The sequence below is a fragment of the Centropristis striata genome, chromosome 10 (genome assembly GCF_030273125.1).
Source record: "Centropristis striata isolate RG_2023a ecotype Rhode Island chromosome 10, C.striata_1.0, whole genome shotgun sequence".
NCBI classification, from domain to species: Eukaryota; Metazoa; Chordata; class Actinopteri; order Perciformes; family Serranidae; genus Centropristis; species Centropristis striata.
This window is the reverse complement of record NC_081526.1, coordinates 33,009,774-33,032,440: the sequence shown is the minus strand read 5'-3', so window position 1 is coordinate 33,032,440 and position 22,667 is coordinate 33,009,774. Positions and strand designations below refer to the sequence as shown.

General features: G+C 36.1%; 4 protein-coding genes across 4 annotated transcripts in view; 3 read left to right on the top strand and 1 right to left on the bottom strand.

The window, feature by feature from the left end:
* Positions 1-157: 157 nt before the first annotated feature.
* On the top strand, positions 158-4,210 carry alkbh6 (alkB homolog 6). The gene is made up of 2 exons (XM_059343137.1): positions 158-239; positions 2,324-4,210. Exon 2 carries the CDS (start codon positions 2,329-2,331, stop codon positions 3,031-3,033), a length of 705 nt encoding a protein of 234 aa, XP_059199120.1. The 5' UTR covers positions 158-239; positions 2,324-2,328; the 3' UTR covers positions 3,034-4,210.
* Positions 162-7,292, top strand: adat3 (adenosine deaminase tRNA specific 3). The gene is made up of 2 exons (XM_059343135.1): positions 162-239; positions 5,246-7,292. The coding sequence occupies exons 1-2, from the start codon at positions 228-230 to the stop codon at positions 6,266-6,268; spliced, it is 1,035 nt and encodes a 344-aa protein (XP_059199118.1). The 5' UTR covers positions 162-227; the 3' UTR covers positions 6,269-7,292.
* ormdl1 (ORMDL sphingolipid biosynthesis regulator 1) lies at positions 7,291-17,997 on the bottom strand. The gene is made up of 4 exons (XM_059343138.1): positions 17,893-17,997; positions 14,442-14,621; positions 10,474-10,625; positions 7,291-8,233 (listed from the first exon to the last, which is right to left on the bottom strand). Exons 2-4 carry the CDS (start codon positions 14,613-14,615, stop codon positions 8,098-8,100), a joined length of 462 nt encoding a protein of 153 aa, XP_059199121.1. The 5' UTR covers positions 14,616-14,621; positions 17,893-17,997; the 3' UTR covers positions 7,291-8,097.
* Positions 17,998-19,290: 1,293 nt separating this feature from the next.
* Positions 19,291-22,667, top strand: part of pms1 (PMS1 homolog 1, mismatch repair system component) — a 31,792-nt gene continuing 28,415 nt past the window's right edge. The window contains exons 1-2 of the mRNA XM_059342170.1: positions 19,291-19,429; positions 21,832-21,975. Of these exons, the coding sequence (XP_059198153.1) occupies positions 21,844-21,975 (132 nt within the window). The 5' untranslated portion in view covers positions 19,291-19,429; positions 21,832-21,843. The remainder of the gene's footprint in view (positions 19,430-21,831; positions 21,976-22,667) is intronic.

The following is a 22,667-nucleotide window of genomic DNA, read 5'->3' as shown; positions in this document are numbered from 1 at the left end:
ATAAACACTTAAAAAATAAACATTAAACATACACATAAAAAATGCGGGCTGGAGAAATTATACGTGTCAATATCATATTCTGCCAATAGCCAATAATTTTAAAAATCTCCTAGAAAATACAGCATGGGACCAAAAAAATAGATAGCATGTTTAAGGGGACATTTTAAATAGTTGCACACGAGTGGAGCAGCTGATTGGACTCGGAAAGATATTTTCTTTAAGTTTTGATGTCGAAAGAGGTAATGTTGATTTTGTGTCACTCACAATGTAAATTGTTTCAATTTTTAGGTTTCTGTTGGTAGCGGGGCTGTGTGTTACAAACATTAGTGCTCTGTGTCAGAAATGTAACATTAGTGCTCTGTGTCAGAAATGTAACATTAGTGCTCTGTGCTGCCTTCACGGGTACAGGAAAATGTTGAACTACTATATATCCAATCCAATCCATTTTATTTATATAGCACAATTTTAGCAAACACAAGGCTTCCAAAGTGATGCGCAACAATAAATAGATAACACAATACAAAGAGACGTAGAAAACAATAGAACAGTAAAATACAGTAACATAAAATACATTAAAAATAGAATAAAATAAATAAAATGTAAAATGTACTGCCCGCAAAAATACAATGTGGATGTAATAATAATAATAATACATTTTATTTGGAGGCGCCTTTCTTGGCACTCAAGGACACCGTACAAAAGGATAGAAAAGAGCAACAGCAACAGCAATAAAATACAATATAAAATGCAATACAATACAATACAATAGACATATTGGACAGGGTAAAAGTCATCAAAGGGAATAGGCAGTTTTAAACAGATGTGTTTTGAGTTGTGATTTGAAATGGGGGAGTGAGTCAATGTTCCTGAGTTGGGGTGGTAGTGAGCTCCAGATGTATACAAATAAGAATAAAAAATAATAACATCATCATCAAAGAATCATAAAATCAACACTCTACGTGATGTAAAAGCCAACGAGAAGAGGTGGGTTTTAAGAAGAGATTTATAATGAGACAGTGAGGAGGCCTGTCTGATGTGCAGTCACAACTCTCTCCAAAGTTTTGGAGCTGCAATGACAAACGCTCGTTCCCCTCTGAGCTTTAGTTTAGCTCAGCTAGAGCTAGAGGTAAGGTTGTGCAAGGCCATTTAAAGCTTTAAAAGCAAATAAAATCCTAAAATGAACGGGCAGCCAGTGCAGTGAAGCTAAAACAGGTGAAATGTGCTCTCACTTTCTTGTGCCAGTTAAAAGACCTGCAGCAGCATTTTGTACCAGTTGAAAAACACACAAAAACTTAGAAACAAAGTAGAGTATTATTGTTGGGAATGGTGACAGCATTGCTGAGACAGTTTTCTTGTATCCCATGGTTTGTAGCAGGTATCGGCCTACTTGAAAGTAGAAATAATCGATACTATGCTTAGTATCGCGATATTTTGCGTGGCAATATTATATCATTCAAGACCGCCATGTATCGATATTTAGCGTTCCCACGGCCGTCAGTAGTTTCGCCATTTTTATCTTACCGGAGACTGTAGCGGACTTACTTTTAGGAATATACTGGAGATATCATATGAAACTTGAAGATCTTAGGAATCTATAGGCACCATGTGTCAGGATATCGTGTCCGGAAGTTGTCGAAATAACGCTGCAAAGTTGTTGTTGTTTTTTTTTGTTTTAGCTACATGCAGAAGTTGCGACGTTATTTCACAGACAGCCGTATCGGAGCTAAAAAGAGCAGTGAAGCTTGTTGTTTTTGAAAGTTTGATAAAATGCTGCAGTTGTTGTCGTCCATACATGTTTGATATCAGTTCAGTTCAGTTTGACTGAATACTTTGTTGGTCAGTCTGTGGGTTTGACTCTCATTGTGGAGAAATAAAAAGACTGAAGTGAGATGAAGACACTGAGAATTTTCTCTTATTTTACAAAACAATTCTTGATTGAATTCAATTTTGTGGACACAAAATGCAGTTAAATCACAATTTATTGTATCGCAATACTTACTGTCACAAAATGCTTTAAATCGCAATAATATTGTATCGTTACTCAAGTATCAGGATAAAATCGTATCGTGGGGTCGATACGCTGATTCACACCTTTAATAAATATCCTGTACTTGCCCTTTATATTTAATTTAAGACATTTCTGGTCAATTTCACTCTGTTTTTCTACTAGTATAGTAATGGTCAAACGTTGTTGTGGTGCACTCTTAGCCACCATTTATTGTTTATAATGTGTATATGCAGTCTATGGCCATCACCAGTGAGCTAGCATCAGCACTTTTTGGGCTTGGGTTTTAATAAGCATTTCATGTTGACTTTTCTAAAGGAGGCATGGAACACCCAGCTTGTATTCTGGAGGAATTGAAGCAGTTTGTCGTAAACGATGCTCCACCAACAGTGTATTACATCCCTGATTTCATATCAGAAGACGAGGAGGCCTACCTTCAACAGCAGGTGTATAAGTCTCCCAAAACTAAGTGGACTCAGCTGTCAGGCAGAAGGCTTCAGAACTGGGGAGGGTTACCACATCCCAAAGGCATGCTGGCAGAAAAGATTCCAGACTGGCTCCAGACGTACTGTGAGAAAATCTCCTCTCTGGGTGCATTCAGTGGGAAAGCAGCCAATCATGTGTTGGTGAATGAGTATAAACAAGGGGAAGGGATAATGCCTCATGAAGACGGGCCTCTGTACCACCCGACTGTCACCACCATCAGCCTGGGCTCCCACACGCTGCTCGACTTCTACTCGCCTGTCAGCAGCCAGGAGGGCGAAGCGCCGCAGACGGAGGACAACCGCTTCCTCTTCTCCCTGCTGGTGAAGCCGCGGAGTCTCCTGATCCTGCAGGATGAAATGTACCAGCGTCTGCTTCACGGCATCCGGCCCTGTGGCCAGGACGCACTGACGGACAAGGTGGTGAACCTGTCCGCTGCGGGGGCCGCGCCAGGAGAGACTCTGAGCCGAGGCACCAGAGTGTCACTGACCATTCGACACGTACCCAAAGTTATGAAGACCAAGCTCATACTGGGGAGGAAATGAAGATAAGACTGCATGTTGATCTGATGGTTTGTTGTGTTTATCACTGACACCATCAGTTATAATATGAATGGGACACCATCAGTTATAATATGAGTGGGACACCATCAGTTATAATATGAATGGGACACCATCAGTTATAATATGAATGGGACACCATCAGTTATAATATGAATGGGACACCATCAGTTATAATATGAATGGGACACCATCAGTTATAATATGAATGGGACACCATCAGTTATATTATGAATGGGACACCATCTGTTATAATATGAATGGGACACCATCAGTTATAATATGAGTGGGACACCATCAGTTATAATATGAACGGGACACCATCAGTTATAATATGGGAAGCTCCAGGCTGCTTTATGAATTACATTTCACATGTGTCTATAATGGATCACTTCAGCTTTGTTATACAGTCATGGGGAAAAAAATTTGACCCTTGTTTTCTTCAACTTCTTGTTCATTTTAATGCCTGGTACAACTAAATGTACATTTGTTTGGACAAGTATAATGGTAACAACAAAAGTAGCTCATAAGAATTTAATTTAAGAGCTGATATCTAGATATTTTCCATGGTTCTTGATAATGATTTTGGTTATTATCAAGAAAACCACGGAAAACGTCTAGAAGAAAACAATGGTGGTCTAATAATTTTTTTCCATGACTGTATATCTGTGGTCTCACTGCTGCAGTAGCTTTCCTGGACATTATCAAAGGTGAAAATGCAACTAAAAAATGGTTTGAATTGTGGTTTCATCTCATGAATATTAAAGGGGAGTATCAAATATATACAGAAGAAGAATGGTGGCTTTAAATGTGTTATTTTCAGTTGATTAATCATTATCCAGTTGTTAAAACTGGAATAATTTTGTTTTAGCACTTCATACATAAAAATGGATATTAAATTATTATTGGCTATTATTGGTTGTGGTTTGTGTATGCATTGCTTCCTTTATGGATTTTATTTAATAGCTACAAATTAGCATTGCAATGTTTTTTCCCCCATTTATTACCATGGTGTGAAAGTTGACTGTTATCGTACTGTGTACATGTCTTATCTCAGTTATGGGGAGAAAAGTGCAACCTGCGCATGCACACGTTATTCCCTCCCCAACTGCCTATCATACTTATCAACTTTCGCCACACACACACACACACACACACACACATACACACAGCAATAATTGATTTGTTTCTAATAGGAGACTACTTATTTTATATGTTCTGTACTTTTTTTGCTCTTTATGGGGAGATGACCAGACCTTTCTTATTTGTTTTATATATTTTCAAAAGGGAGACTTTTTACACCTGCTTCCTTAATTATAGCAGTCATTATATATAGGTTATTATAGCAGATAATAATAATTCTGAGACGGTTATTGTACCGTAAAAATCTCGTATTGTTTGGACCCTTCTACAAATAGATACAAAAGCATGGCCTGTAACTTTGTTTGTATGCAGTGGTGTGTTCTTTACTATGACACTCTTCACAAAATTATATATCAGTATCACAAAATATTGAATCCTATCATATTAGCAGATTTTTATCAATCCACAGACCTCTCAGTCACAATACTTACTTTAATAACAAATTTTATGGGTTATTTAATTAAAAAATGAACAATGGCCATTTTTTTTTTTATACACTAAATCAAAAATTCTGCAGAGGACTCAGACAGGATGTCTGAGGGGCAGAGGCGAAAAAAATAAAAAGGACACCAGCTATAATTGTTTCGGGCCCAAGTGTGCAGAAAGAGGCCACTTCTTCACATTTCTCCATTTAATGGCACTATAGAGGGCACTACATGACATGTTCTCCACCTGAAGGGCACCTTAGAGGCTACTTCATCTCTTTTTCGCAATTTGAGGGCATCCAAGAGGTGCACTAGTGCATTTTTTTTCGAGTATAAGGTCACCACCCGCTGCACCTGAGTCCACTATTGTTGGGCTCTTATATAAGTCCACCTTACTACAAGGTCACTTATCTATGAGGTTTCAACTGGCCTGTCGATGTTTTTGAGGAAGAGAATGTTCCCGGTTGGACTGGACACGACCTGTCCGCTGACCTCTGGGCTCCAGCTGTTGTAATACATAGACCCAGCTTAATTTCTGTCCTTCACAACTGAAAGGCTTTGTCATCATGTGCTCTGTCCTGGAAACACACTGACTTTGAACCACTTTGGTGTGAAATCATATCTCACAGGAGAACACCGAAACAATGGAGCCACAGACGAAACGCTGGAAAGGCTCCGTGTGCTGCGACACTGACTCCTGGACCGCTTACCCTGTCCTGTCAGACGAGCAGTCGCAAGACGTGGAGCTGATCGAGGCGTTCGCTGCACCCATCGTCAACAAGAAGGAGACCTCTCGACTCATCCGGGAGCTGAGCAGCCTCTACCCGCTGAACGGCCTCCAGCACATCAAGAGGGTCCGAGCAGTCAAGGAGAAGGGCAGCGCTCATCCTCTGGAGGTCCTGGTGTGCCTCGTCAGTGAAGCGCCACACGTCGACTCTCTGCTCCCCGCGGATGGAGTTGGACGTGACGGGTTGGGTGAGCCTTTTGTGGTTAAGGTCCCTGCACGCCCGCCCTTGACCCGACCCCAGTTTGAGCTGGCGAGCAAACACTGGCCCACCTCCTTCCACGAGGACAAACAGGTGACGGTGGCCCTGAGAGGAGAACTCTTCAGCCCGCCTCAGAAAGCCAGGATGCACACGTACATGGCGGCAGCTCTGACGGCCGCAAAAGCGGGGAGCGAGTTGAGAATGGAGGCGGTGGGCGCCGTGGTGGTCGACCCGGCGACGGAGACGATCATCGCAGTGGGACACGACTGCACCGGGGAGCACCCCCTTCATCACGCAGTCATGGTGTGTGTTGACCTGGTGGCTCGGAGCCAGGGGGGAGGATGTTATACTTTTGACAGATACCCTGATTGTAGATTTACTTTGCCATCCTCAGACAGTCAGATCCTCCAAGGCTCCCAGCCGTACATATGCACTGGGTATGACCTTTATGTGACCCGGGAGCCTTGTGTGATGTGCGCCATGGCGCTGGTTCACTCCCGGATAGGTCGAGTCTTCTATGGGACCGCCTCTGCTGACGGGGCCTTCGGGAGCAAATATAAAATCCACTCGCAGAAAGATTTGAACCATCGATTTGAGGTTTTCAGAGGAGTTCTGGAAAAGGACTGTGAGGATCTTAACGGTGTGGGCATCAAAAGAGGAAGTTAAACTTTCGCTTTAAAGTAGATAATTAATGTGCTGAGTTTTATTAGTGGGCCTGGAGCTGGAGATTTGAGTTATCATGGGTGTAATTACAGACATAAACCAATGTTTTACTCAAGTTTTTTTTTTTTAAATAAAGTTTTTAATCATTTATTCATTCGTTTTTTAGCCTGACTTTGTGAACATTAGTGAGATAAAAGTTCAAATTTAGTGGCAATAACAGTAATTTTCTCTTATAAGCCCTTTTTAAAATTTATTTATATTAAATCATTATGCAAAATTGATGGCAGCCCATTTCCGCCAATGGGATGATGGGAAAAAAATTATAAAAAACCTCCTCAATATAATGACTGTGTTCCAAATCGCATATTTTCTCTTTTTACTCAGTACAAAGTAGCCAGAAAAGCATGCTGACTTTAGGATATCCTGGTATTTTTTTGGCTTACTAAATAGTATAGTAATATGGGTATTAGGAGCTTGTATGTCAAAACAATAAGTTAATATCTAAAAACTAGTCACGTGGTGTCTCAAAAATAATGACAAAACTCTCAAAATAATGCTATTTCTCAGATCTCTAATAATGATGATAATGATTTTGATTATTAAGAAAGCCATGGAAAATGTCTAGATATCAGCTCTGAAATTAAACTCTTATGAGCTATTTTTTTTTGTTATCATTATATTTGTCCAAACAAATGTACCTTTAGTTGCACCAGGCATTAAAATGAACAAGAAATTCAAGAAAACAAGGATGGTCTAATCTTTTTTTCCATGACTGTATGTACAGTATTCAATTGAATATATATTTCAGAAATGAATAGCAAATTATCACATTCTGTGTTATTTCCATTTTAGAAAATGTCCCACACTTTGTGAATCAAGGTTGAACTAGTGAAGATCAAAGTAAAGTGTGATAATCTGAGAAAATCTTCACACTACCTGACTTTTCATTTGTGTAAAAAAACTGAACACAAACGACTCAGTACATGTCTGATATTCCATCAGAAGCACGAGTGAGGAGGAAACACTTTGAGGGCACAAACATTTTTAATAAGATTAAGAACAAGAAATATCAAGAGCTATGGCCAAACAAAGCAGGACTAGCTGCCTTGATGATAGCAAAAAGTCAAAATCTAAAGAGAGCAGCTACATGAATGTAAGTTGATCACAGAGACACTAGACCTCCCTCAGTAAACACTTAACCAGACAACAATCATCTGTCTCATTTCTACACACGGGACTTTTTCTTTAACACACAACATTCACAAACAAAAAAAAAACTGTACAAGGAAAAAAAGAAGCCTGCCCTGTTTTTGATTGAGTTACAAACGAGAAATGATTCACATAGCCAGGAAATCGTGCAAATAAAGAGTATGATTCCATTCTTCACTCAGCATGAATAAGTTTGACACCCATTACAAAATGAGAGTGTACCAATAAACAACGAGCCACAGGCCCCTACCCTTAGGAAGTAAACGTCTTTGAAAAATACATTTGGGACATCTTTGTGGCTACAAACAGACTCATACTCTCTCAATTGAGGGCAAAGAAGAAAAAAAAAAAAAGCCTCACTGATGCCTGGGCCAGCCCAGGTCTACGCAGGCCAAAAATACATCATTAAATATTCACATGTTAGTAATGCATATGGCATCCTGTCACCTACAAACCTACTCCTGCCTCTTATTTATTTATTTTAAACATTTCATTTTAAACCTGATATATCTAAACGACGATAGTGACGTTTACACAAACTGTAAGACTCGGTACACACATCGGCTGTACGGACTACACAGGAATTAACTTGTGTCGCTATGAGGCACAGCATTTACAATAACTTAATACTTGTTGATGCCGAAAATCCTCACTCCGTGTAGCTGCGGCAGCTTGGGGATCAGGACGCTTAAAAGTGAGGCAGTGTTTATGACGAAGTGTGTGGTGTCGTACTTTGTGTAGAAACTTGCCAGGAAGTATCTGTGGAGCAAAACAGAAGAAATAAATCAGGAAATAACCTCCGTAAACCTCTACATTTCAGCTTCCACCACTATATTTAAGGCTGTTGTTATGATCAATGTTTTTAGAGATTATGATTAAATGTCTGGCAGTCAGTGGGAACGACCCAAGATTTGATAAAAGAAAATGTTTCCTACATCTACACTACTGGTCAAAAGTTTTAGAACACACCAACTTTTCCAGAATTTAATTGAAAATGATGCAGTTTAATGTCTCAGTGTACTCTGAAATGAATGCACATTTGCAACATTTAAAATTATTTATTGAGCATGATAGTGTTTTGAAGATAAAAAAAAGATTCAAAATCACATTTTATGTTGGACTAAAGGACTAAAAAAAGACACAAAATGACAAAAAAGACACCTAAAGACACAAAATGACTAAAAAAAGACACAAAATGACCAAAAAAAGACACAAAATAACAAAAAAGACACCTAAAGACACAAAATGACTAAAAAAAGACACAAAATGACTTGAAAAGACATGAAAAGAATTTAAAAAACTGACAAAATAGCCCAAGACTCCATAGAGTTAAGTTGTTAACCCACTTCTTGTTCCCTGAAAAAGGCCTACTTGTATAATTCTGAAATGTACATTATTTTTTAGTTTTGGTTAAGCTGACCTTTTTTTATTTACCTCTGGCAGTTCACCACTTACCTTTGTACCCTTTCAAGCTGTTCATTTGACTTGAACTGCTTGAATTTCAATAAAAAACTGGAAAAATTGGGGTGTTCTAAAACTTTTGACCGGTAGTGTATGTCTAAATCAGTGGTGGTAGAAGTATTCAGATCTCTTACTAGAAGTACTAATACCACACTGAAATTACTCCACTATAAATAAAAGTCCTGCATTCAAAAACTTACAAAAGTATCAGCATCTAAAGTAAAAGTACCCGTTATGCAGAATGGACCCACTCAGATTGTTTTATATATTCCAAATATGTTATTAGATTAGTGTATTGATGCATGTTAGCAGCATTTAATCATTGTCAATGTAGGCCTAATTTTAACTACTTAATATACTGCTTAATTTATAAAAATGCATGTTCATTTTAAATAGATCACATATTTTTCATGTTAAATCTCGACCTGAAAAGTAACTAAAGCTGTCGGCTAAATGCAGTGGAGTAAAAATACAATATTTGCCTCTAAAACGTAAGAATAGAAGTATAAAGTTACATACAGTCATGGAAAAAATGATTAGACCACCCCTTTTCTTCATTTTATTGTTCATTTGAATGCCAGGTACAACTAAAGGTACATTTGTTTGGACAAATATAATGATAACAACAAAAATAGCTGATTACAGTTTAATTTAAGAGCTGATTTCTAGACATTTCCCATGGATTGCTTGATAATTTCCAAAATCATTATCAAGAAAACCATGGGAAATTTCTAGATATCAGCTCTTAAATTAAATTAAATTAAATTAAATTAAATTAAATTAAATTAAATTAAATTAAATTAAATTAAAGGGTGGTCTAATATTATGTTCCCATGACTGTATATTCCAAATATAGTATTGGATTAGTATTATTGATGCATCAATGTAAGCAGCATTTTACTGTTAATTTTAACTACCTAATATACATAATATATACAGTACAGGCCAAAAGTTTGGACACACCTTCTCATTCAATGCGTTTCCTTTATTTTCATGACTATTTACATTTTAGATTCATCAAAACTATTAATGAACACATGTGGAATTATGTACTTGAGAAAAAAGTGTGAAATAACTGAAAACATGTCTTATATTCTAGTAAGCAAAGGCTGGTTACTTTGAGGAATCTAAAATACAAGACATGTTTTCAGTTATTTCACACTTTTTTGTTAAGTACATAATTCCACATGTGTTCATTAATAGTTTTGATGAATCTACAATGTAAATAGTCATGAAAATAAAGGAAACGCATTGAATGAGAAGGTGTGTCCAAACTTTTGGCCTGTACTGTACATAATATATATATACACATATAATCATTTTAAACTGATTACATATTTTTCATGTTAAATCTCGACCTGAAAAGTAAGTCAGCTAAATGTAGTGGAGTAAAAAGTACAATATATGTAGGAGTAGAAGTATAAAGATAAATAAATAGTAATACCTCAACTGGACTGAACTTGAGTACAGTACTTAGTTACATTCCACCACTGGTCTAAATAGTATAAAGACAGAATCTTCTGAGATCTGATACATACAGAATGATTGGGGAGATGGTGAAGAACTTTCTAGATGAGGTGAACTGCACGCCGTAGTCGAGCTGTTCCCAGTGTGTAAGAAGTCTGGCTTTCCCCTGGTCAGGGGTCTCAAAGGGTGTTCCCTTCACTGCATGCATAAAGACATACATCCCCTGTGGAGACAGAAACACAGAACTGAGAAAAATGACTTTAAAGTTATCCTGTAATCTAGCCTAAGTAGTTGTAGGTAGATTATTGGACATGTGGCTGTTTTGTTACTTTATACGAGCTTATTCTTTGTACATATCAATCCTCATATTTAATTTTATATTTTAACCCTATTTTGCAGTTATTGTATTCTTGCTTTGTATTGCTTACCAAAAACGTGGCACCATACCAAAGAAAAAGGCAGTATAAAAAAACTACTATATTAATAATAATTAATACTATATATTATATACTAAAAATATAATAGTATACAAAATAAAACAAACAATAAACAAAATAATTTTTCGTGAGGATGCCGCGAAATCAGCTGTGTGTGTTCACCATGGAAACAGTAACTTCATTGCGCAGCAACACGGTTATTTTTTTGTTAGGTAAAACATAACAAGAATACAGTAATGGATGTTAATGTACTCTCTTTTTGCAGTTACTGTACAAACGACTACTATTTTTCTCCAAAACGACACACATTTGAGATAAGAGGTTTTGTCACATAACAAAGGATGCCATGAATGTCATGAAAATGATAACAACTCATTTTTGACCAAAAATGCAGTTACTGCCTTTTTGCTTTGTAGGACAGTGCAGTGATTGTAGTCTGTAAGTAATGAGAGCAGATAATTGTGATTAAACGGCTGAGACACCATGTGAGTGTGTGTTTATCATAGGACTGACACCTTCTGGTCAACTTGTCATTGGTCAGAAATCCTGTTGGTGGTGTTCATTTTTTTTATCAGACTGTGTGTCTACCAAAGGATTATTTTCCAGCTGAAAACAGCAGCCGCTCTATTCAAAACACCCAGTTGGGAGCACTGGAGCGTTTAGGAGGGGCAGTGTTGTTTCACCTGAATACCCACAGATGTAAAGATGTTGTCCCAAGGTGCTGGCTCCAACCCTTGCTCTACATGAAGGCAAAGCTAAAGCATGTAGAGGCAGGACAGACCCGCCGCCAGTCATTGGGTGAGAAGTAGGGAGGGGAACGGAATCTGCTGTTTCATCTACACGTCAACCAAGAGTCTTTAATATTTAAAATGTAACAATCATTACAATAACCAAACAATATGTTTGCTGTCTCTCCGCATTAAATAATCATGATCAAAGTAAATATGAACAGCTGGCCAAATATAATGTCAATATACTCTGATTGGCATAACTATGATTGAACTCTGGAAAATGTATTGTTCACAATATCATTTATAGTAATTTAGATTAAGCTTCTAGGAGTTTTTGCTTTAGGTACCTTAAAGTGATTGGTTTTTACTTTGAACCCATATGCCCTCTTCAGGCATTTTTGTACATTTTTCTCACTTTTTTCCATTTGTTGATCATTTTGGCTGTGTAACAGCTTAATCTGCTTCAACTTTTCTTTTTAGTAAAATTAACCCTTTTATACTCCACTGGTGCATTTACTACCCTTTTGTGACCCTTAGGCCAAAAAACAACAACTGCCATTAAATCGCCATACATCAATATTTTTTTCAGATCATTATATGGAAAATAATTCAATTTTTGTGGGGGTTTTTTTGGAAGAAATGATGGAATAATTCAAATATATAAACTGGCATATAAAGAGTTAAAATTCGGAAAACTATTTAATGTTTGGTAGTTTTGATCAAGTCTGAAAGTGTTTAAGAGGTTTATGAAAAGATATATTGATGTATGGTGATTTAATATCAGTTGTGTTGTGTTTTAAAGAGCTGTACAACATTCACAATATATGAAATATAAATGTCAAAGAGTAGTTTGACCACTTCCCTGAGCCTGCTTAAGCAACTTTCTTAAAATACAGCATGTTAAACTCCTGACTCCTGACAAAACTCTGCTTACTTTTGTCTCGTTTGACAAAATAGCAAGAATTTAAAAAAGCAATACCTTTGTGTTGCTGCAGGAGTTTTGGTGTCTCAACTGAAAAACCACAGCTCCTGCCCTTGATAAATACACGGCCAAGAGAAAAAAAAATGAAGGGATGATGCAGATGTATTGCTAAGTTAGCTATCTCGGGAATGCCCCTCTTTCCCAATGACATGCCTCTAGGTTAAAACACAAAAATGCAGCTTTAAATGGGAAAAAACCTGCATTACATGCAAAAAAAGTAATACAACTAAAATGCTGGCACCCGGCCGAGGCCTAATCAGCACACTGCAGTTGTATTGTGTGGGAACAATAGGCTATAGTTGACCTTAGGCGTTACTGTTAATAGCCTTCCATATTGGCTGTGATACACAATCCTTGTAAACTGCTTGGAGCTTGCACTAGTTGATGATGTCACACACATCCACTTTTGTTTCTTTATACGAGGCCAGCCATGTAACAATGAAAGGTCAGTTTTGTCTACAGACCTGATGTGGAGTGAGGAAATTATCATAATAGGTCACGCGTCAGGCTGCAACGAGGACAGCCGCCCCAAAATAGAGCATTTCTTAACAAGCATTGTAACACTCACACTGGGCTGTTAACCATATGATGACTGATAACCATGCATGGAACATTCATTTGGCTTTCAGAGGCTACAAGCTGTGGTGAAAAAAGTATTCAGATCCTTTACTTTAGTAGTAAAAGTATGAATACTGCAATGTGAAATTACTGCACTTAGGGGTGTGCCATATCGTATCGTTCACAATAATATCAGTATTTTTTTTTATGGTTAAAAAAAATGCATATCATGATATCGCCAACGTTCCTACTTCTTGATGTAGTGGTTAAAGTTGTTTTAATCACCAAAAGCTACTTACTCCCTGTAGCTAAACACATGCAGCTTTCAAAATAAGAGCACGGTGTGTTAAGAGAATCCACCACAGAATTTACAAGAAGACTGTCAAAATAAGATGCCTTAAATAAAACATACAAGAACCTTTATTCTCCTTTACAAAATTTCATTAAAATATGCCCCCGGAACCACTAAATGGTTATTTTTATTATTTGCTCATACTCAAGAGTCAAGAGTAAAAAATGTTGTATTTGGCAACTGTTGAGATTTGCACTAGATTTTACATTTTTAATTATTTAAACAGACTAAAAGAAAATCCTATTTTCTATATCTTTTTAAGTATTTCCTAATATCGTCAAGAATATCGTTATCGCAAAATAGCCTGCAACATCGTGATATTCTTTTAGGGCCATATCGCCCAGCCCTACCTGCACTACAAGTAAAAGTCCTGCATTCAGAACTTACTGAATTAAAAGTACAAAAGTATCAGCATTGTAATGTACTTAAAGTATCAAAAGTAAAAGTACTTGTTTTACTTTCCTTGTTTAGAACGGCCACACTCAAATATTTGGTTGTCAAATACATTATGAGATTATTATTATTATTATTATTATTATTAATAATAATAATGCAATTATGTAAGCATGGTTTGTTTCCTCAAATCAGGGCTCATTTTCACTACTATTATTATTCACTACTACTATTATACTGTTATGTGGTTTACTTTAATAAAAATGTCTACTTATTTCAAATTGATCATGTTTTTTTATGTTAAACTGACCTGAAAAGTAAGCTGTCAGCTAAATGTAGTGGAGTAAAAAGTACAATATTTGCCTCAAAATGTAGTGAAGTAGAAGAATAAAGTTACATAAAATGGAAATACTTGAGCAGAGTACACATACCTCAAAGTTGTACTTAACTACAGTACTTGAGTAAATGGACTTAGTTACATTCCACCACTGGCTTAAACTAACTATTAAATAAAAAATGATTTACTGTTTTGCAGGGTGATTTGACAAGTTTGAATGTAGTGTCAGTGTGTTGGTTTGTCACTTACAAAGTTGTGTATGACATTAGTTAGAGTCCACACCACCGGCACACTGAAGAAGGGGATGCTCAAGAGCACGATGTGAAGTATTCCAACACCCAGCGCATAGGTCAGCCAGATCCCCCGGCTGTTCATGACCCGAGTGTTTGGGTTCACCTCACTGTGTGCCACACCCACATTCATTCTGGTCTGTCAACACAAAATACATACAAATCAATATACACTTCACATTAGTATTTTATATATAGCAGGAAGCCAATATCTTTACTACAAACTATGAAAAAGTTGCACGACACAAAATGAAATGGGGAAAATTTTGCTCAAGTGACGCGTCTCTGGCAAACATGTCACCTCTAATTGTATCTGTATTGTTAATATATTTTTAATAGATAACTGCATTTTTGTATTCATATATTTTTCACTTTTTGTCGTTATAATGTTGTGCGTACTTTCTTTGCCTATAAAGTTGTTGTTGGTTTTTTAAAGTACCCCATAATGTCAACAAAAAGTGAACTTTCAACATTGGTGGTTTTGCTCATTAGTGGCATCAAACATGTATTATACTTATTTTTTACTATTCCTCCCATGGTCTTTCTAACATTTTAGCCTTTTACAAGTTCTTCGAGTGGTAGAGGTCTAGGTAGAGTTGAAAATGTCAGATCATTAACCTAATAAGTAATTCAACTGTTAAACTGAATCCTACAATCGTAACTAGGGTTGCCCTCAACTACAGAAAATCTTAGTCATACAATTTGCTGACTAATTGATTAGTTGATATAATCGAAAAATTTGTAAAACTGAGTTTCTCCACAAAGAAAAATGAAAAAAAAAAGACTTTAAATATTGTGTTCAACACCAGAGATGTGCTCATAAGTTCCTTGGAAACCAGTCATTCAGCAATAAAAAACCATAAAACATGACCAATTGAAACAGTCGATTAGTCGGCTAATTTACTTTTAAGGAGGGGGCAGTCCTACCTGTCAGAGCCCTGAAAATGCCAAATATACTGCGTACATATAGTAACTGTAGATAACAGCAGAAGTGCATCATCACTGTCTCTGAGGTAAACCTCTATGTGAAGACACAAATGATATAGCCTTAAATGCCATTGCAGCACAACAACAAAAAGAAACACGTTGTACAATCTCCTTGAACTTTACTCTCTTGCACACTTTCAGCTGCCAGACTGGATTAAAGAAAACCCACAGTGCTTAAGTGGCAGCCATTAAAGGCAATGATGACTTTGTCCCACATTCTCATATCAGATGCCAACACTCAGCAGTCAACTGCATTATTTTATAGGCCAGGTTTCATTTTGAATATATGGTAATTTTATTTAAATCTGTACATACCACTGTGAACCAAGGTTATTATAGTTAACGAAAACTAACGAAATAACGAAAACTGGAATTGAAAACACATTTTCGTTAACTGAAATAAAAATAAAAATGAGAGTTTATAAAAAACGATAACTAACTGAAACTGTATTGTGTGGTTACAAAACTAACTAAAACTAACTAAAATTATAGTGAAAATGTCCTTAGTTTTAGTCTTTGTCAACTTTTTTCATACGTAAACCTTTTTGGTTTATATGAAATCAATTTCATCTATCTGGTTTTATGACTTAATAAACTTATTGGGGCTGAAATGGATCAGACAAAGGAAATAAAGGCAAATTTATTGTGACCTTATTGAATCTGGCACCCAACAAATACCCCATTCCAAAAAAACTAAAACTAAAACTAAAATTAATAAAAACTAACCTAAAACTAAGCATTTTCCAAAAAATAAAACTAATCAAAACTAGCAAACTCACTCTAAAAACTAATTAAAACTAACTGAATTTGAAACAAAAATTGACAACGAAATTAAAACTAAAACTAATGAAAAAATTCAAAACTATTATAACCTTGCTGTGAACTAGGATACTATATCGTATAATGACTATCAACCGGGTGTCAGTCTAACATTATAATAGCCCTAACATGTATCCAAATGACAGACTGGCCTTAACCCTATAATACCTGAACCATGAAATAATTGCCAGAAAATTCAATTTTTGTAAAAACTGAGTGCTTATTAACCTGCTGACGAATTAAAAAAAAAAAAAAAATTGCATATATGAATTCTTATTTGTATCATATTTGATACATCAGGTTTTTTTGTGCAATTTGTTGCTCACAGTCTGTTTTTCTTGAACTAACAAAAACATATAAAACCTAACATTTTTAACTTATTAAGACTTTGACTTTTCCTTTTTCCTCAAACATGCAAAATACATATTTTTTCCATATAACACAACATCATACATCTGCTGATATGAAGTTTTTTAATGCAGCAATGACTGATCCACTCGTGGAACCTGCATATCATTTTTGCTACATCTGGTATTTTTGTGCAATGTGTTGCTCAGTTTGTTTATCTTCAACACATGTATACATCAGATTTTTGATGATGTAGAGGTCTCAAAAAATACTGTATCTAATATGATACACTTGGCTTTATAGGGTTAATTACCTTACTGTAGCATGAAGCTGACTGCTACATTTAGGGTTATATTGCTCATATCAGCAGACAGAGATCCAAAGCTGCAACTGATAACCCAGCTGATAAACAGTTGCTTATAGCAGGTATGCAACGACATCAATGACAAACAACTGGAAGGAACCATTAGAGAGACCAGGTTTGACTCAAATAACATACAAATAACCTGCATATTTGAATATTGCACACTATTGCACACCATGTAAATATTTATATTTATATTCTTACATTCTTTAAATTTCTCTATATTTTTTTGTACAGTTATATTTCTATTTTTATTTAAGATTACTTGTTGTAATACTGTTGCATTTATGTACACTATCTGACACCCAGTACGGGCAACAAAGTAAAGAATTTCATTGTGCAGGGAGACACGTTTCCTTACTGTACACATGACAATAAATCTTTGAATTGAATTGAAATAATATGAGCTTTGGTGCTAAATCACTGTCACTGATTTAGTCTATTCACTGATTACTTTTCATAGCAATAACAAACTGCACGGCTGTTAAAATACAATTAGTTAAATAATTACATCCACACCTCTTGGTGACTTACTGTATGTCTGTATTATGTTATCTATACTTATATATCTATCTTACTGTGCCAAGCATGTGTGTAAACATGAGACGTCCCTTGGACATGTTTTCCTCTCCAGTACATAGTCCGGACCAAACCACCACTATTAACATGAGACGTCCCTTGGACATGTTTTCTTCTCCAGTACATAGTCCGGACCAAACCACCACTATTAACATGAGACGTCCCTTGGACATGTTTTCTTCTCCAGTACATAGTCCGGACCAAGCCACCACTATTACACACCAAGTTGTTCAGCGTCACTACGTAAATAAGAAACGTTACATGCCTAAAAGTGTAACACTAAACACCCACATACCCAGCGGTACAGACTTACAGGTAGTAGCGAGCAGTGGAGGTATTTATAGAAACAAACAGCTATGGAGAGAAATGGTTTATCTCCTTGTTGATGTGTGCAGCTCAGCGCAGACAGCAGCACGTAGACTGACCTGAGCGGAAGTAGTCATGGTTACAAGGGACATCCAGGGATATTAGAGCCCTACATTTAGCCTTCCAGGCTGTGTCCCGCCCCCCGCGAAGCTCTACAAATCAGGAGCCCTATTCACAAAGTATTCTTATATTATTATATATTATATATATTAATAAAAAAATGCTTCTTAAATGCCACTTTTTTCTCAACTTTGCTCTTAAGAAAAAAAAGTAAGAAGATTTGGTATTCATGAAGAAATTCTTATCTTTTCTTTAGTTTTTTTCTTAGCTTTCTTCTTATTTTTTTTCCTTGAGAACAAATGAGATTCTTGAAAACAAAATTCTTAGATTTCCTCTCAAATTTCTTCACAACTTTAAGAGAAGCCCTCAGCAGTCTGAAAACAGCTACAGTGAAAAGCTTAGTCTTGATATGTATTTACTTGAACACATTTGTATGACATTTATTTGATTTCTTTACTTTTTAGTTTAACCCTAGACTAATTTGTTAACACATGTATTATTTTGGCAGTTGACATATAATTGAAAAGCCTTTCAGTCTGTGTGACATGTAGACCTATTCCTAGATGACACGACAATGTACTCTTAGTAAATCACAGAGGCAGTTGTTGTATTGACACTACTGAATTAATCACTATGAACATATTATTTAAGTAGGACAAGCTACTGAAACCATGTCCTTATTATTATTACTTTTAGATGGAAGTTCTTTGGGGGACAGCTTGGGAGCAAAATCCAACCAAGGCCTCTGAGACAGAATAGATCCTCTTACGCTCCCTGATCACGTTATTGTCACATGAGTGATCTTAGGTTAAAAATCTATCAACTTCCTAAGTGAGAAAACGAAGAAGTTCCTAAGACATACAATAATTCTTAAGAAAAAAATTAATAGCATTAAAGAACATTCTTAGGAACATCTTATTTTTTTCTTGAGAATTTTCTTATCCTATTTATATTTTTATTTCAATTTCCCTGTTTTAATTGACTGTTTTAACTGTTTTCAATTATGTCTTGCTGTTTTTAATGTGTATGTAAATCACTTTGAATTACCTTGTGTTGAATTGTGCTATACAAATAAACTTGCCTTGCCTTGCCTTAAGTTTTATCTTGAGAACACTTTTGTGAATCCGGCCCCAGGTGGTTATGTTAACATGTGTTTGAAGGTAGGGTTGATTGGAAGCTGATTGTGTTTGGTTTAAGTTCGGAAATCCTACAGAAATGCTACGTTTCTGACAAAAAAGTGTACCTGTTAGCCAGAAATCAGGGTACAAACTCGCAACGTTCGCTGAGCCCGCCTCCGTGTCACGTCTAACCAATCAGCGTGCAGTGAAGGGGGCGGGAATCTGTCCGTGTGTTTCCGCCGTGTGACTCGTGTCTGTTGTTTATGAAATATTGAACCGGGGTTGCAGTCTCAAAGGACTAACCAGGTTAGTATTTAACACCTTTATTTAGCTCTTTATTAACGTTAACATTAGGCTTAATATGTGCTTGTACTGTCACCATGTAATTTTACACGAAATTGGGTTTTTAATTGAACGATAACGAGTCTCAAACTAGTAGTAGAGCAGTCCATTTAGCTAACCTTAGCAAAGTTAACCAAACAATGCTGTAAAACTATTTTATAATGGTTTATTCTACGTGACATCACGCTTCTGTAAGAAAGTTTACTGTTCCTGACTAAATTGTGTCTATAGAAGTGACCTAAAGAAGATAACTTGAGGGTTTTTTTTACTGTATGACGGGTAACAGATAACCTGAACAGGTAAGTTCATAGAAATAGAATTGGAGATTTACTAACAATAAGTCTTATTCTATCTGTAAATTAAAATCGTATGCCTAGCAGGTGGCTTTCTGATGTCATGGTCAGTGGTGGTTCTACACAGGGGCCTCCAGGGGCCACTGCCCCTGTGAAGAAGCTCTTGGCCCCTGTTGTGGCCCCTGTGTCAAATTAATAATAAAATGATCTTAATTTATAAAGATGAACCACGGAACAATTCTTACCTATTTTTTGTTCAAACAAAAATGTACACAAAAGGAACCCAGAATGTGTACATTAAATAGTTGAATTGTGTAAATAAAAAAATATAATTCTCACTGTACTGCACTTTCAAAATAAAAACTTATTGTGCACAAAAATAAGAAATGTTATTATATGTTATTGTTGGTAAGTGTCATTGTTTCAATCAATGCTTGTGTGTCTTCCAAATATATTTAAAGGAGATTTTTAAATAAGCTAAAAGGTTTTGAATGCTTAAATATCATCTTTGCCGTTTTTTAATGTGTCCCTCTGATTAAACACTGGCCCCTCCTTGGCCCCTACAGTGAAATTGGTCTAGAACCGCCACTGGTCATGGTGTACATGGTGACTAGCGTCAATCCAATATTACTAGTACTACTTGCAATTGTAAATGGTAATTAAATTATAAGAGGTTGTGGGGGGTCGATACAGTATAGTATCGCAATATTTTGCGTCGCAATAATATATCGATTCATGGCTGCCAAGTATCGATATTTAGCATTCCTCCGGCCAGCGGGAGGCGAGTATTTTCGCAGTTTTTTTCCAGGGGCCGAAGCGGGCTCACTTTAGGAATATACTAGAGATATTGGAGATATCATATGAAACTCTAAGATCTAGGGAATCTATAGGCACCACATCAGGATATCGTGTCAGGAAGTTGTCGAAATAACGCTGCAAAGTTTCTCTATTTAGGCTAATTTAATTTTGTGGACACAAAATGCAGTTAAACAGTGAAATTTCAATATATTGTATCACAATACTCACCATATCGCAAAATGCTTAAAATCAGAATAATATCGTATCATGACTTAAGTATCGGGATAAAATCATATCATGGGGCTCCTGGGCATTCACACCTTAATTATTAAATTACTATCTTAATGCTGGTTTTATGTGTCAGCGATCTGGCTGAAAGGTTATGGTCACTGAAAGCTCTTATTTGTAAAATTCTAATATCATCTGTGTGATCAATAGCAATAAATGCCTTTTGCAATATTTGATTAATCAAGATCAAGCTTCCTGATTAATAAAATGGACAATGAGATATATTTGTTTGCCTCACAACAATGTTTAATGCCATGCTTCCTGGCATTGTCAATATTTTTTAGTAAAGCATTTAGGTAGTTACGTGCTTTGTAGATGCAGATGCTAAAAATCCACCTTCTATTGTATTGTATTGTTGTCAGTGATGCCTGTATGTAAACTGAAATTAATGAAATCATCATAATTTCTACTTAGAAATTCTGCTTCATCCCAATTCCACATAACTTTGCAACACATCTCCTTTTTCACCCTGAAATATCCACATAAATATATACAAACACTTATAAATACAAAATACACACACACACTCACACACACACATACGCATCTGTAACATTTACATAAAATTCCCCCATTGGTCTGTCTGTCTGTCTGTCTGTCTGTCTGTCTGCTGATTTGCTTATCAGCATATATGTCTGGCCACACAGTAACCCTCCTCCTACCTATTAACTATCAGAAATCAACGTAAACAACAACTGGTGTTGTAAATATCTACTCTTTATTTTTATTATTTTTTAAATTATTTACCTTATTTTCTGTTTAAGTTGTTTGACCTTTTCTTGTTATGTAAATAAAAATAAAGTTGTCCTCCAAAAGTGAGGGGTGGTGGTGGGCCAAAAAAAAAAAAAAAAAGAAATTCTGCTTCAAGGAAGTGTTTGTATTGTGTGTGAAGCCACCACTGTCACTAAAATCATTTTTCAAGGTTAACTTCACCCCTATGTCATGCTGTCAGAAGTACTGCACTAAAACCAGACATTTCTTCAACAGGTACCTTAAATCATGAAGCAGCTGCCTCCAGATACCGTGCGGCTGCTGTCCAGCTCCCAGGTCATCACCTCTGTGCTGAATGTTGTGAAGGAACTGATGGAAAACTCCCTGGACGCTGGAGCTTCAAGCATTGATGTGAAACTGGTACAGTGTCTAAACTGACAGATAACAGACTGAAAATATGTTAATTAGTAAATGATAAGTTGAATTGTCTGTAGGAGGATTTGTTTTTAATAGAGCTTTAAACAATAAAATAGGCATCAGTAGACTTTAGTCATTAAGAAGATTATAAATGCTTATTTCCTATTTTATGTATATATAAAATATGTGTTGTTTGAATCTCAGGGCTTTGTAAATATATTAATTAGTATGTATAACCACTCATGTCAATTGCATTTTTTTGCCTTTTTAACCCACATAATAATAATGTTTGTGGGTCAATTTAGCCCGGGTCATCTGTAATTATCCAAACATGTCAGAAACCAAAAAATCCCAATAAACATTGTTTATATTTCATTAATAACTCCATTACTAACCATCTCAATCAATATTTAGTGCAATGGTGTTCTTTTCCTCTCACACATCAGGTTCAATGAGGAGAATTCACTCATTTTTCATTAAAAAATCATGAACTTTTTTTTAAGGTACATTGGAAATTCCTACATATAAAATACAATAGTTTTACATGACATTGAGTTATTGAAAATTTTATTCCACATTATTAATTTTTTCTTTTTATTGAGTGAGTTGATAAATGAACACGAGTTCTTCTGTTTCAGGGTCAGATTGACCCGAACAGTATCTATGAAATATAAACATGCAAATTTGTGAAAAAT